This window comes from Eschscholzia californica, unplaced genomic scaffold (assembly GCF_041429995.1).
Source record: "Eschscholzia californica isolate CP2 unplaced genomic scaffold, dmEscCali1.0.p SCAF_4, whole genome shotgun sequence".
Classification (NCBI taxonomy): domain Eukaryota; kingdom Viridiplantae; phylum Streptophyta; class Magnoliopsida; order Ranunculales; family Papaveraceae; genus Eschscholzia; species Eschscholzia californica.
In genome coordinates, this window is record NW_028238461.1 from 49,704,479 (window position 1) to 49,719,057 (window position 14,579).

At 36.8% G+C, this 14,579-nt stretch overlaps 2 protein-coding genes across 3 annotated transcripts; both read right to left on the bottom strand.

Moving 5' to 3' along the window:
* Nucleotides 1-2,724: 2,724 nt before the first annotated feature.
* Nucleotides 2,725-6,164, bottom strand: LOC147545668 (FT-interacting protein 3-like). Its single transcript, XM_086632169.1, has 2 exons — nucleotides 5,810-6,164; nucleotides 2,725-5,700 (listed from the first exon to the last, which is right to left on the bottom strand). Exon 2 carries the CDS (start codon nucleotides 5,260-5,262, stop codon nucleotides 2,938-2,940), a length of 2,325 nt encoding a protein of 774 aa, XP_086488295.1. The 5' UTR covers nucleotides 5,263-5,700; nucleotides 5,810-6,164; the 3' UTR covers nucleotides 2,725-2,937.
* Nucleotides 6,165-8,720: 2,556 nt separating this feature from the next.
* Nucleotides 8,721-12,602, bottom strand: LOC147545669 (NAD(P)-binding Rossmann-fold superfamily protein). 2 transcript variants are annotated; one of them, XM_086634448.1, is made up of 12 exons: nucleotides 12,185-12,602; nucleotides 11,945-12,085; nucleotides 11,422-11,470; nucleotides 11,039-11,056; nucleotides 10,578-10,696; nucleotides 10,369-10,482; nucleotides 10,018-10,068; nucleotides 9,786-9,874; nucleotides 9,642-9,702; nucleotides 9,501-9,578; nucleotides 9,219-9,329; nucleotides 8,721-9,080 (listed from the first exon to the last, which is right to left on the bottom strand). In XM_086634448.1, the coding sequence occupies exons 1-12, from the start codon at nucleotides 12,305-12,307 to the stop codon at nucleotides 8,958-8,960; spliced, it is 1,077 nt and encodes a 358-aa protein (XP_086490574.1). In that variant the 5' UTR covers nucleotides 12,308-12,602; the 3' UTR covers nucleotides 8,721-8,957. The 2 variants fall into 2 exon arrangements, with proteins under 2 accessions (XP_086490574.1, XP_086490575.1); XM_086634449.1 differs by having other exon boundaries at nucleotides 10,578-10,898; nucleotides 12,185-12,527.
* Between the last annotated feature and the right edge of the window lie 1,977 nt (nucleotides 12,603-14,579).

Consider the following 14,579-nt stretch of genomic DNA (forward strand, 5'->3'; position numbering starts at 1 on the left):
TAGATTCAAAAGGAGAGAGATGGAGATAGAGACAGGGAGAGTGAAAGAAAGGGAAAAAATGAGAAGAAAGAGACGAAATTAGCGGTGAAGGTCGAGTGGAAGGAAGAAAAGATGACGGGTGCTTCTATAAGCACCGAGCCAAACAGTTGTCAGTGGGCGACTCTATTAGAACCAGGTCCAACAACTCTTTTCTCTATTAGCACCGTCCAAATCTGTAAGCACCGGTCCAAACGAGTTAACCCTAACGCCTCCATCTGTTTCTCTCAAAACCAGACGAAACTCCCAAACCGAGATTTTCTCTCTCTAAGCTTTGGAAAGAACCGAACCTCCTCGTCAACTCTCTTACTCTCAATCAGTCCTTTCACTCTCTAAGTGTTAGAATCAACAATCATTTGGTGAAGACGGATAGTGATGAAAGATGAAAATTTTAATTTGTCCTAAAAATCTATTGGACGGATTAGACCAGTTCGAGACCTAAGAGGACCAAACAGATCAGTTGATCCGAGACCTAAGAGGATCAAAGGGATCAGCTGATCCAAGACTTAAGAGGACCAAACAAATCAGTTGATCTGAGACCTAAGAGGACCAAATGGATCAGCTGATCCAGGACCTAAGAGGACCAAACAGATCAGCTGATCCGGAACCTAAGAGGACCAAACAGATCAGCTGATCCGGGACCAAAGAGGACCAAACGGATTAGCTGATCCGGGACCAAAGAGGACCAAACGGATCAGCTGATTCGAGACCTAAGAATATCGATGATAGTGGACCTTTACTCCTTTAAGAAGACGATATAACACAGTCGAAAGATGAATATCTCACTCGAATTGATGGTTATGTTTATTTGAGTGGTCGCCGGTAGGGGTGTACTGGAGTCGAGCCGAGCCGAGTAGTAAGATGTTCAAGCTCGGTTCGTGTATTTGACTGTCGAGCTCGAGCTTGAACTCATTCGAGTAATTGTCCACTTGTTCAAGCTCGGTTCATATAAGTTTGAAAGAGCTCGAACTTGAGCTCGCATTGTTTTAAGCTCGTTTATCAAAATACTTCAAATTAAAACTTTCTAAATCATCAAAATACTTCAATGATCATTTGTCACATACAATTATAATGATTAATGATTCATATTCCGATAATTTTTTAATGGTTGATATTTCATGTACAAGTTTCAATACTAATACGTAATTATGTACTATACTATTATAAGAGTATGTTAAACGAGCTGTTCACGAGTAGCTCGTGATACACTAAAGAATGTTCAAGCTCGGCTCGTTTATGTAAACGAGCTTGATTTTGAGCTCGTGTTAAGCTCGGGCTCGTTAATATTCGAGTCGAGCACGAGCAATAGTCGAGCCGAGCTCGAGCAGCTCGTTAAGAGCTCGGCTCGTGTACACCCCTAGTCGCCGGTAGGTGTCGATGTCGTTGATCAGAGAATGTCGGTAGTATTGCACAACCTAGGATTTTGTTTTGGAAGAAAAAACAATTTTGTTTTGGAAGAAGAAGATAAAAGAAGAAAACGGAAATGAACTTCACCCAAATTAGTTGATCCGAGTGCTTATAGAGAACTCGGGTCAATGACATTGACCCGAGTCAGCGAAATGGGTGCTCGCTAACAACCTTTTGGCCCGATGCCTTTAGAGCCACCCAAAGAGGACTTGTTTTTTTAACCGGCAATGGTCACCTATGGACCGACTTCTTGACAATATGAATATAAAGAAAAGGTGGTTGGGACCGGGAGCATACAATGCGTGATCAATCAATTCTTTTCCCAATCCAAATTCTCATATAGCCCCGACTAAAGCAGTATTCCCCATCGCAACGACTATAATTCAAGTTTTTTATTCTTTGTTTCTACTTCTTAAAACATGAGGGGAGAAAGAAAACACACTTGTTTATAGAACTTTAAAATCAAAGCAGTTTGACTAAGGTCAAACTTACTCGGAGAATGGTTTTATCACAAATGAGGATGCAAATAGAACTCCTCATACATTTTAGCATCATGACATGGACAAGTGTACTGGTTCAAAAATGCATTTTATTCCCGTCCATCCCATGAATAGTCATTTCTTCCAAACCTATACCACCTCCAAAGTGTTGCCTCCCCTCAAGGCACATTTCAGACAAGTAAGAAAATATATCGCCAATAATAGGGAGACCCTCTTGAAATTATCGTGGTGGCCTAAATTTGCGTCTCATCTTATCAGCCCTGAAGTTGTCCTAAAACACTGTAGAAGCATATGTTTAAGACCCACATGCTCAACTGTGTTTTGGACTATCTTATATAAACTCTTTATACATGTTTCCGAAGACTTCTAGGGTTCGCTTGTATGGTCTTTAGGATATTCGTAGTGTTATGTAATTTATTCAATAATCTTAATGTATCAATGTCATACAATGTAATGACATTCACTAGGGTGTTTATTCTATTGTTACGCTATCATCCTTCAAAAAGTTGCACTATTCCCCCACCGTCCCCATCCCAGCTAGTGAGTAGTCAGTCACTCAATTCATTGTCCACACCATTCTTCCTTTTATTTGAAACTAACATTCCTCCCAAGTCCACCACTCTCCAATCCTCAGAGATAATCATCTGTTGCATGCACTTAAAAGTTATGTGGGTTGAAAAGTCGAAGCATAAATTCCTAGCTATAAGTGAGGAGCTATCCTTTTCCAATCATATTGTAACCTAACAAACATTGTTATATATTTAGTCGAAACAACAGAATATGAACAGAATACAATATCACATTCATTGATTACCAAAAACAAAGACTTTCACAAGAGAACTACTAGAAATTACATAAACAGATTATAAGATAACTGCAACAAAATTTAGACGAAACTAAAATTACAAGTCATACCATAGCCCATAGCTCACCATCGGCTAAGAAGAATAACCCGAGCTTCAAGAAGAGATGACATTACAGGATCAATGGCTACTCATAACATGCTATCAGTTCTCGCTGGCAACCTTCGGAAGAAATTTAGAGGAGCGGAAGGAAGCTTCTGACGAAACCTAGGATGTCTTAACACATAAAAACCAAAGAGAAGAGCCACAATTTGGAATGGAGTAACATAAAGAATAACAGCAGCTATCAAACAGAATAAAACAAACAGAGCTGAAGCCCTTGGATCTCTCCAACTAAGCAAAGACTGCAATCTTTCGCCTTGAGTTGCTAAGTCACCGACCACCGTTTGTATCCTACCTGCAACACTTCTCAATCGATCATATCTCATTCTTACAATATCGGTAGGTTTAGAAGTAGGAAAAGTGTCGAATTCTTCGTCAAGTTCATCAGGATGTACACTATCAGCAAGTGATAATCGCGCATCCATGTGTTGGGGATTTCTCGGTCTCCATCGGTAGTACCATATGCCGATCAAGAATAGGTAGAGAAAGATAGTTGGAAGGATTAGCTCTGGGTATAGAACAAGTATTATATAAAGGATATGAATGAGAATTGTGGTAAGAGGATTTCTCCATTGACATATTTGGCCGAACCATTTGCCGACGGCGATAACGCTGCCGAAAACTCCCATGATTCTGAAAAAATTTGCTCTGCTTTTCCTCATACTCCACATGTGTGAATCAACATCTAGCATATATTCCACGACTTCCTTCCTTAATGGTGGCTCAGCACGACTTAGCCTCATCGAAACTATTTGAGTTGCTTGGTGTCTCAAGTTATCAAGTTGAGTAACAGATAATGGATGAAGATAGTGCATTTTGGGCAATAGTGGCTGTGAGTATATATGCAACATGTTAATGAAAGAAGACGATGTAAACCTCACCGCTAATTGAATTTCACCCATCTTCTTCAAGCCAGAAGGATGTAGAACCAGAAGAGGATACGAGTGAGTGTAAACCCTGTCAGTTTCAAGTGTTGAAAGCCGAATCCTCACCTTCCCGATCTTCGAGTCCTTGGCTCCGCTAGACTTATCACCTCCCTGTAGATGGCAATTATCAAACACTCCAATTGTTATCACAGTACATGGATCAAAAATTTCCCACGTGTATTGCTCGTTCCATTTTGGAGTAGGGCAGTCTATAATTGTTCTTGTCCTGATCCATTTCTGCCCATACTTCGCCACACAATAAGCATCTGTAGTGCCTCGCCCATCTTTGGTCTTCATCGGCAACAACCCATTAGCAGATAATATTCCTAATTCAAGAACCCCAATGCTTGGCTTCCACAATTGCTTCGCTGTTGGTCTAAGATCACTACTATAGTGAGTGGACTCATCAAGAACGTGATAACCACCATCCAGACAGATCCTCAAATGAATCCTACTGGCGAACCTAGTTTCTTTCTTCTTCTCCCCTTCAACAACCGTATGTTTCTCGAGATTAAACCACTTTGTATTCACAGGTTTATGATCTAATCTCCTTTGAACCATATGTAAAGGAATCACACACTTGCCCAAGATTTCATCTTTATTTGGTCCCACCCTATCATCCACACTCAAAACCAAGTGTTCCTCAAATGGTTCAGCTGCTACAAACATCAAATCCTCATTCCACAATGGATTAATAGTCTTACTCTGAGAAACTCTAGTTCTCAAAGCCTGATTTCCTAGTATTGCTTTAACATAAACTTCCGGGAATCTAGTTTTATCGCTAAGTTGCAAGTCCTGAGCTTCAATTATATTAACCCTAAGATACCAAAGCTTGGGAGAAACATATACCTTCGATCGGATGTTCGTATGCCCTTCACCACCTACTGTCGCTGCATCAGAATGCCACGCCTCTGGAAATGCTTCATCAGCTTGGGTTCCCATCCAAACAGCCAACATAAGCTCTCCTTTAACTTTATCGCTCTTTCGATCTTCCAATCTATACCATTGTGGAGCTAACGGACTGTCAGGCGGAACCCGTTTCGGAACTTCATTGAGATCAAACATAACCCTACCAATAATATCATCCTTCACCAAATCCTTGTCTTTCACCATAACTTCCACAACAGAGGATTGAATTCGATCTTTCGAGAACGCAAACACTTGATTCCATTCAGGGTTTGATTTCTTCTCGAAATGGCGGGTTGTTCCCTTGTAGTTCCCAAGCTTGACTTCTACATAAGGATCACAGCTTCCTGATGCATCTTTTCCTGGTAAATCCTTAGCTTTAACAACCCTAACATACAAATACTGCATTTGTTCAACAAGATCATAAGTACTGGTAAGCTTATCACCAGCAATACCTCCACCACCAAGATGTGGGGAGGTCTCCTTTAAAGAGAAATCTTCAGGTTGATTAGGACGCTGCATTTTTCTTTAATGTTTTAGGGTTACAATTTCACAAAAGAGGAAAGCAATGAAAAAGAGAGAGAGAATCAGAGAAATGAAGTTTGAAACAGTCAAAACGTTACAGAACAAAATGAGGGTTTAAATTCTGAAACCCTATATTATTGGGAATGTACTGATAGAAAGAGCCGTTAAGGAGTTCAAATTTCAAAACCCCTCCTGGTATGAAATCAGAACACTTGGATGATTTCTCTCTCCTAAAGATTCGGAAAAAATTTAAACGGTTCCTCAAAATCTGAGCAATTGAAACATGACAACAACAATCTTCAAATCTTCAAAGTTCATAAGTGAAACGGACGAAGAACCCTAGATTTTTCACGAAAGAGTTAAACTAGAAAAGGAAATAATACACAGTAATCTTCTCCCCGTTACACTTGAAATTCCAAATGCCAGTAAGAAAACCTGCAAAAATCAAAATAATAACCTAAGTTAGAGTGAGAAACCAAGAACTTCAAACTAGAAATTCTCGCAAAAAACCTAAAAAACAGAGCTCTCTGCAAGTACAATTCACCATATCAATCATTTCTCCATACAATCATCTTCAACCAGAAAACGTTCAGATCTGAATATCAATTCAATCTTCAAACATCAAAATGAGAACCAAAGTATCACTTGTTAATCAGTTGAAATATCGATCACAGAGGACGGTGAAAACAACTTGTTACATGAACAGGGACCTCGACAGAAATGATAAAACCCTAGATCGATGATTGACGAGACTACTGAAGATGAAGAGATTCTAGTGAGAGAAAAAAAGTAGATACAGAGTGAATAAATTTCTTTTTAACTTTCTCTCTCTCTCTAAAAGAAAGAAGATGTTGAATCTAGAAGAATACACACTCTGTTTCATACTATCTTTAAGCGTCTCTCCACTTGTTTTCTTTTTACTATTTTTAAGACGTAATATTGGAAACTAAGAGACACACGTGGAATACCGATTTATCGATAAACCGTGTTTTTCGTTATTGTTTATTTCGCCGATTTAACGAGATTACGCGGCCCCACAAACATTCTCTTTCGGTCATGATTTTGTTCTAGGAACGTGTAGTATTTTAATAGTATCAAATAATTGATTCGGACAAATCATTCTCAAATAAACACAAACAAATCACTATGAATGGAGCAACTCAGGTGGTTCTTTATAAAACTGTGATCGTTTTTTTATTCAAAAATATTTCGTCTGATATAACTTACTGAAAAACTAATCGGTATGGTTCAGTTAAGTCTGGTTCAATCAGATCATTATAATTGTTATTTATCAAAAAGATTTATCTAGAATGTGAAATCTAATGATAGATTTTTAATATGTAACAATCTGAAATTACCGAGAGTCTACACTCTATTTGAGTATGTCTTTTGACTACACTATAATGCCCTGTCTTGATGAACTAGAATTTAAAAGATCTATTAATAAACTTTAATTGCATTTAATTCTTTCTTAATAAGTCATTAAGTAATAGACACAAAAAAGTACCACATCTATCTGGTGAAGTAAAAGAGGTTTTTTTTTTTCTGATGAAATAATGAAGTAAAAGAGACTGATACGGTAGTTTTACCGATACGATACGTCAAACAACATAAGTACATAATGTAGAGTTATAACTAGGGGGATAGTAGTAGCAATAGAGTAAGAAAGAGACAAAAAGGGTAGATGCGATCCAGCTGTTTTCTTGTTTAGGTTTTATTAATATAGGTAGGATCTCCCACCTTTAATAATGTTGTGTGTTCATTCTATTTCTATATTAAAAAAAAAACCATTTCTTTTTCATGTTTAAAATACTAAACACTTTCACTGCACTAATGCTAAATGGTCCTGAGACCCAAAGAGTCTGTCTAACAGGAGCGTCGCCCACACCGACATTCAGAATGTGTTCGGCCCCATTTTTCAAGTCATCTATTGTATCTCTTTTTAGTGCTACAACATAGTGTCTCATTTTGTTTCCTCGTTATTTTGCTTTGGAGTTCAATCGGTATCTCTTTGTAGACGCAACTAGATAATAAAACTATACAATATAATTTTTTGATTTCAAGATAGACGTATCAAATATAGTGATTTCTTACTTCTTCTTTGTTGTTTAACAAAAAAAAAGTACTTCTTCTTTGTTGTTTTACATTTACTAAAACAAAATATAGAGAATTCACGTAAACTAAATCAGATTAGAGTTATTAAAGGAGACCTACTTGTGGCTTTGTGGGACCAATCTCTTACCTTTTTCCCTGGGGGATGTTTTCTCACTCAACTATACCATTATTACACGCTCCATGTTTTTTCTTTCTACTTGTTGGAAAATCAACATAAGAAGGAATTAGAAAAGATGGATTAGTCATTCACTTAAAACTCAAATACTATTATTACCTTATTGGTACCTCTGCCATAAAGTACTTTTACTTCGATTTTTTTGACAATTACCTAGTTTTGGATTAAACAACTTCCAAAACTATACTCTTTGAATTTATTTCATTCACTTTTGTTTGCAATAGTTGTAGTTCTTTCAAATAAAATTTATTAAAGATTGTCCGGTTTATGTGAATGAGTAGAGTATTTGCCATACTCAAATTAATTCACAAGTTTTAGCTAACTAATCACTTCATCTTTCAAAAGAGTTGGTAATATTTAGAAACGAAAATCCAAATTAGGTAATCAGACTTGAAATGTTAGAAGAAAAAGAAACCCAGGTTATGAAAACACAAGTATGTGTAAATTATTGGAAAAAAGACTAGTCATGTAGATAACATTTTCATGAGGCCAAACAAAGATAGGTTAAAAGATTAGAGAATGATGATAGGGCAGTCGAAAACATCAAGATAGAGAAAGTGGCATGAATCCAATTGTCCCATTGAAATTCATACCAATGGCTGGACATTTTCGATAAAAGAAATACATCTATACCAAAATAATAAAAGATAAATTTTCAATTTTCCATTACACGAAGTTCAATTAGAATGGAGTTGAACTCAATCTTGGTAACCACAATATTGAAATATAGGCGTGGCTGTATATCAACCATAGTCAATCAACCAAAATTCTAGGTGAATACATTCAATTCGATAGGTGATAGGCCAATAAAAAGTTGAGGGGTCATATGTCAACTTAAATTATTTTGCATGTCCATCTTATCTTTGCCCTAGTTTGATAAAATTTAACACTCAACCTGATGATAGAGAACTTAACTTTACCAGATGCTTATAAAAATTGAGTATTTTTTCATCTACTGTTTTGCTAATCTCATATTAGTAGTAATTTGGTACAAAAGTCGTCGAATCAATACTCAGAAATTAGGGATTAATTCAAGACTATAAGATAGAAGCCCAAGTTGCAGATGAGTTTAAGTACCATTCTCAGACCATAAATATAAGACTTCCAATCCATTAGGATCTGATAATTCCATTTCCATAACCAAATATATAAAAGAGACGAGTGTAAAAAAATTCTTATTCATTCACTCCTTCACCCATAGTAGGCTATGCTTTAAAGAAATCATACCTAACGAAGAAAAAAGTGTAGCCAGTAGCCAGCTTGTTTTTATAAATACTTCTATGACCCACTTGACTTTGATCTGACGTATTAAAGCCGAAGCAGTACACAAGTCGAATAGTTTAAATACTACTCATAGATTGGTTACCGATAATGCAGCTAGAGATTCGTACTTTGTTTTCGATTAAAATTTCTTCACCTGAACCTTTGCTCCTTGTTTCAAGCCAGATTCAAGCATTGCTTCTAAAACTGCAACATCTCTTGCTCCTTCAATGAAAGAACTACGAGGTTCAGCTTCATAACTCTCCTGGAACAAACAAAGAATAAGAGATAAGAATTTGATTGCTTTGGTTACAAAGTTACTCTATAGGAAATAAAAACGCGGACTATACTCAATTTGAGTGAAATTGGATAGGGGAGTCTAGAATGATTGCATTATGTTTACCTTAAGAGTCACCTGCGAAATGTCGTGAATAAAAGCTTTTAATTCTTCATTCACTCCGCTAAATGGGTAGAAGGAACTAATACAGTTTCCATCCGCCGGATAAAATAAAACCTGTGAGAGAATCACATTAAGTTATTGGTTTAATCAATGATTGTGACTTTGTGAGAAGTTCGAGGTCTTGTAAGAATCATAAATTTAATTAGACTCAAGCCTCCTCAAATAGAGTGGCATCCATTGTAGAAGACAACTTTTTTTGTTTTCTAAATTACTTTACAGCATTACCGTGTAGCCGTGTTTCCCATCTTTACTTCCCCGCTCCACCTGCAAGGTGCCTTTTGTGCCGACGACCCGCCAGAATATCTGAAAATATGACCTTTAATATATGCAGATGTGAAAGGAATTTGAGCATTTTAAAGAATATACCTTGGGTGCCCTTGAAGAGACAACCATTACAAAAACTCCCGGGCATCCATTTTCCAGTTCACTGGCCGAAGAAAAAATTCACTTGAATTATGCTGGCAAGAAAGTATCCACTTGGCAAGTTCATTTCATGAGCTAGAAGCTTACAAAAGAGATGATATATTATCTGGTGGAGGCAAAGTTGTATCTACATGAGAAGTTATAGCAGACACTGAAACTACCTCGCATCCAACAACCTGTTAAGAGAGAGAAGAAATCTCAATCTCATTTTTTGTTATTCAAAGCCCTTTCTTTTAAGAATTAGCAAATCATAGTCGTTATCCAAAGCGCTTCCTTTTAAGAATTAGCAAATCATAATAAATGAAATTCAGGGACTTACCATTCTCAATCCTGCAATAAAGTGTACACCCATATCTAGAATAAATCCTCCCTGAGAAATGGAAACTGCACTTTCAGTTTGATCTTGATATTATGGTGCAAGTAAATATTTAGAATCATATCAAAGATGTAACACCGAAACCCTTTTAACTAGCTTATATTAGCAAGAAATTCCAATACTACCACGTTCTATTTTTCTCGCTAGAAATAAAATTTATCAATACTGCCTAACTCTTTCCAAGTTCATTTGCAAGTTCGTGTTAATTTTTTGGACGTTATTCAATGTAAGTAGGCCTGTCTGCAAGCAAGTTCATATAACCTATAACCCATTTTACAGGAAAGAGTTACTTACTGCAAAATTTCGCCTCCAAGAGCTTGAGAAGTAAGGATTGGAACTGTTCATTGATCCTTCAACGATAACTTGAACGGTCATCATATCCCCAATATCATTAATAAGTTTCTTGCTCTGCGAATAATCGGTATTGAAATACAAGAATAAGGCGGAGTGATATAAAACTGGGAACAGTGACAATGGATCAAATATGCCGAGAAGAAAAATACCTCCACAAAAGCAGGTTCAAAACGATAATTTTCGGCAACAGCCCAAATTGGTCGATGAGGAAGGTTGTTGGTAGGCAACGAAGAGTAATGGGAAAGTGCAGTTTCAGCTTCGCTGACAGCTGTGATTTTTGATATTCTTTTCTTTGTCAATGTTAGAGAATCAATATAAACATGTAACTTTAAATGAAATAAAACGTCTGTAATGATAATGAAAGGATCAGAAAACACATGTAAATGATAGGTGAAGAGGAAGCCATGCTCATGAAACCGATGAGAGAACAAGAAGAGTCCACTACTTCTTTGTGAATTAAGTGTCGAAACCTTGATAGATAAAAATAACATAAAAGAAGATTGAAGTACTAAAAAAGTCGATAACCAAATCGAAGGTTGTTAAGTCATGGAATTGGTGAAGTAAAAAAAAAAGTGAAAGGAAATTCAATGAAAATGAAGATATCACTTACAGACAGCAGCTGGTTTCTCTTCACACCCAGAATGTCAACACAGAAACAAAAAGCAGGTAATTAGTATTTTTACACATATGACAGAAAGAATAATATTAATCAACATATATGACTGAAAATACCTATTTTTTTCCTCTTAGTTATTAAATAAATCAGTTAATGGTAAAACTTTTGTGCAGGTTCTGCGAGAAAAGTTTTTTTTATTTATAACACATTTTTGTCGGAAAATTCTTTATCGTATAGAGTTTGCGCGAGAAGCAACAAACGAACAAGTGGGTTTCTTTAACTGAGGTACAATAACACCCCTCGCAACTATGAGAATGAAAGAAGACAAAGAAGAAAAAAGTCGCCGCGACATATAGTCCTTGAGAAGTTATTATTACCTTGAAGAACATGCTTGCCGGCTTTCAGCATCTTCAATGAGATATCAACCTGAATATAGTAGTTCCATATGTCAGCTTAAACTTTATCTCAGATATTTCACATAAAGGTCAATGAGTTCTCGGAAGGTTTGCTCAAGATTCATTCATGAAATGCAATCTCAAACCGGGCAAATAGAGTCGACAGCAATATATTGTTCTCTCACAGGGCCTTAGACCTACTTTACGTTATGCTTTCTATCTTTCTAATTTGTAATTCCTCTTTATTCACTACAAGTTGAGGGCCATATGAGGCGCCAACGTTATTGCAGCTACTAAAATTTGCTCGTAAAATCTTATTCCATCCCCTAATTTGCTAAAAAGTGATGCGAACCCACATGTTAAGTGAAAATCATGTTTTGGGTTGTCAATGAAAAGGTCAAGTAGAATGTTCTTATACATATAGTATATACAATGATTTTTCAACGTAAAAGACTAATTGGAGCTAAATATAATAAAAATTGAAGTTGGTCGGATAGAGATATACCTGAATTTGTCCAGCAAGAACAACAGCAACAGCATGTATTGAAGCATCTTGAGAAATTTCATCAAGACCTTCATCACCCCATTTACATTCTATTTCTGGGAAAAACTCGCGAGCAGCTTCAGCAGCTGCTCTTGCAGATTCCTGAATTGATCATTAGGGTTAGTGAGCTCTTAGATAGAAAAAAGAAAGGGTTTGGTAAATTGGGAGAGAGAAAGATTGAATGAAATGAAGTAGTAGTACCTGAGTTCGACTCCAAATTGTTTTGAAAACCATAATGTCAGATATCTCTCTAAGTCTAGGGATGTATTGAGTTCTAACAAAGGTGCCAGCACCTAACACAGCAATTTGGGGACGCTCCACCATCTTTACTTCTTCTTCAATCTGTTTGTTTATACAAATTAGTAGCGATGAAATCTTGTTAGGTCAAAGATTGGATCACTAATGGTATAAAAACTATAGAAATTAAGTGGATTAGAGAGAGAAATTGATTAGGAGTAGAAAGAATAAGATCTGGCAGGAGGGAAACTGTAACTGATCTCATGTTGTAAGTAGATGGTACATAATATTTGCACCCATCCTTCTTACACTTGCACACTCCGCTTACACCTTTAACACTTTGTCCATATCCATATTCCATAGATATCCATATTCCATAGACATTTCGAGCAACTCTTTAGGACATGTTTTAAGTTGGCCCAACGTTTTGGGGAAAGCAGAAAAATTTCTGGGGAAGACGGTGAAAAACTAAAAAAATCAAACCAAACACTCCCCCAAAGACGCCGGAATTAAGGTGCTGGCAGGAAATGGGCGGCAACGACGTGTTTCTCTCTCTATTTACTCTCTCTCTTCTTTCTTCTCTCCCTCCCTCTCTCTCTCTTCTCCTCTATCTGCCACTTTTATCTCTTCTCCCCCCCCTTTTTTTGTTTGTTTTTTTTTAAAACAGTTCCGACGAAGGGAAAACCTCTCCTCTATCTGCCACTTTTATCTCTTCTCCCCCCCCTTTTTTAGTTTTTTTTTTTTTTTAAAAACAGTTCCGGCGAAGGGGTTTTCCCTTCGCCGGAACCCTTCGTGAGGGGGAGAGGAGAGAGAGGAGAGAGGAGAAAGAAGAAAGAAGAAAGAAGAAAGAAGAAAGAAGAAAGAAGAAAATATAGAGAAGAAAGAAGAGTGTTGATGGTGATTACCGACATTAATGGTGGAACTCGCCGGAATCTGGTGGAGGTCGCTCCACCGGGATTTTAGTTGAGATGAGAGGAGAAGAAGTAGAAATAAAAATCGAAAGGATGATGTTTGGAGGAAACAAAAAAAATTTGTTTCCACCCAAAACTTATTGCCCCGGAAATTTTGCTTAGTTCCCCAAAACACTGGCCTTTAAGTTTTATGTTTGGTAGGGAGGTTTTTTGTTTGGACCCTTTAGTAATTCACTTGCTGTTTGGACTTTCTTTTGACAGAATTAAAAGAGAATATTCCGTTTTGAAGTTATACTTTAAATAATTTCCAGATTACACTTATATAATTGATATTACATTTAGGACCCCAAAATTTATTTAACTTAGCAACCCGATGGTTGCCACGTGTACGGAGATTAGGGGTCTAAATATTCAACCCACATAACTTGAGAAACTAGTCTGACCCGACTCTTACCCCGCTCACACAACCCTACCTCTTCCTTTCTAAAAAAAACTCCACTTTTTCCATTGTGAGTTTCCATCGTGAGCTCACCTCCTCCATTTTCACCATTCAACAAAGAAGATGGTTGAAGATTTTGGACATTAACACCAATGACACAACTCTGGCCCCTCAAGCGCCTTATCCTTTTTCACATAAATTAATTCATTAACACCAATGACACCATTTTAGAGAGAGAAAAATTCTAGAGAGAGATCAGCTAAAGTGGTAAATAGATCTGAGTTAATCAGTACTTTCTCTCTGCTATGAAAGAAGTGGATGTTGCTTTTACCTTCAATCAAGAAATGAATAACCCAAAACCTAAAATTCTTGAAACAATTTCATCATGGTTAGATTAGAAGATGATCATCAAAATTTCATCAAGAAATTCTAGATCTTCAAATGTTAGATGAACATTTCTTTCATTTTCGAACAACAATTATAATAACAGAGATTACTCTGAAACTCTTTCCAATTTACCTGAACTAGATTCTCTATCCATCCTTGATGACCTTCATGAATTTGATAATCCTCTTCCTTAAGTACTAATGAAATTGATTACCATCATCAACTACCCATGAATATAGTTGAAGCAAATTCACCACCAACAACAAAAAGAGTATTTTAAATCGTAAAAACTTAGTTTCAGAGAGAAATCGAAGAAAGAGACTTGGTCAAGAAGAAAAAGAAGTAGAGTAACTCATACAATCTTATGGTTCCTCCCATTCGATTTCTAGTTTGCAAGCTATTTCCCTCCACGAAGAAGATGAAGCTTTATGGCAAAATCGTTATGTTTAATTTGGTTTCCAGGGTCAGCTTGATGGATATTGTTTAGTTTCGGTTAGGTTAAAATCGATTTTTCAGGGTCAGTTCACGGGTTGAGTTAATATGTAGGTCAACTACTTGAAGGAGTTGAAGGAGATGTCCTACGACCAAGATGGCAATGCGAGCAATATGTCGGATAGGACAA

Excerpts from the sequence above, each read along its gene's own strand:
- LOC147545668 (XM_086632169.1), bottom strand. The coding sequence starts at position 5,262 with ATGCAGCGTCCTAATCAACCTGAAGATTTCTCTTTAAAGGAGACCTCC.
- LOC147545669 (XM_086634448.1), bottom strand. The coding sequence starts at position 12,307 with ATGGTGGAGCGTCCCCAAATTGCTGTGTTAGGTGCTGGCACCTTTGTT. Across the intron at positions 9,703-9,785 it reads GATAATATATCATCTCTTTT|TGAACTGGAAAATGGATGCC; the intron begins GTAAGCTTCTAG and ends TTCTTCGGCCAG. Across the intron at positions 9,081-9,218 it reads TTTCGCAGGTGACTCTTAAG|GAGAGTTATGAAGCTGAACC; the intron begins GTAAACATAATG and ends TGTTTGTTCCAG.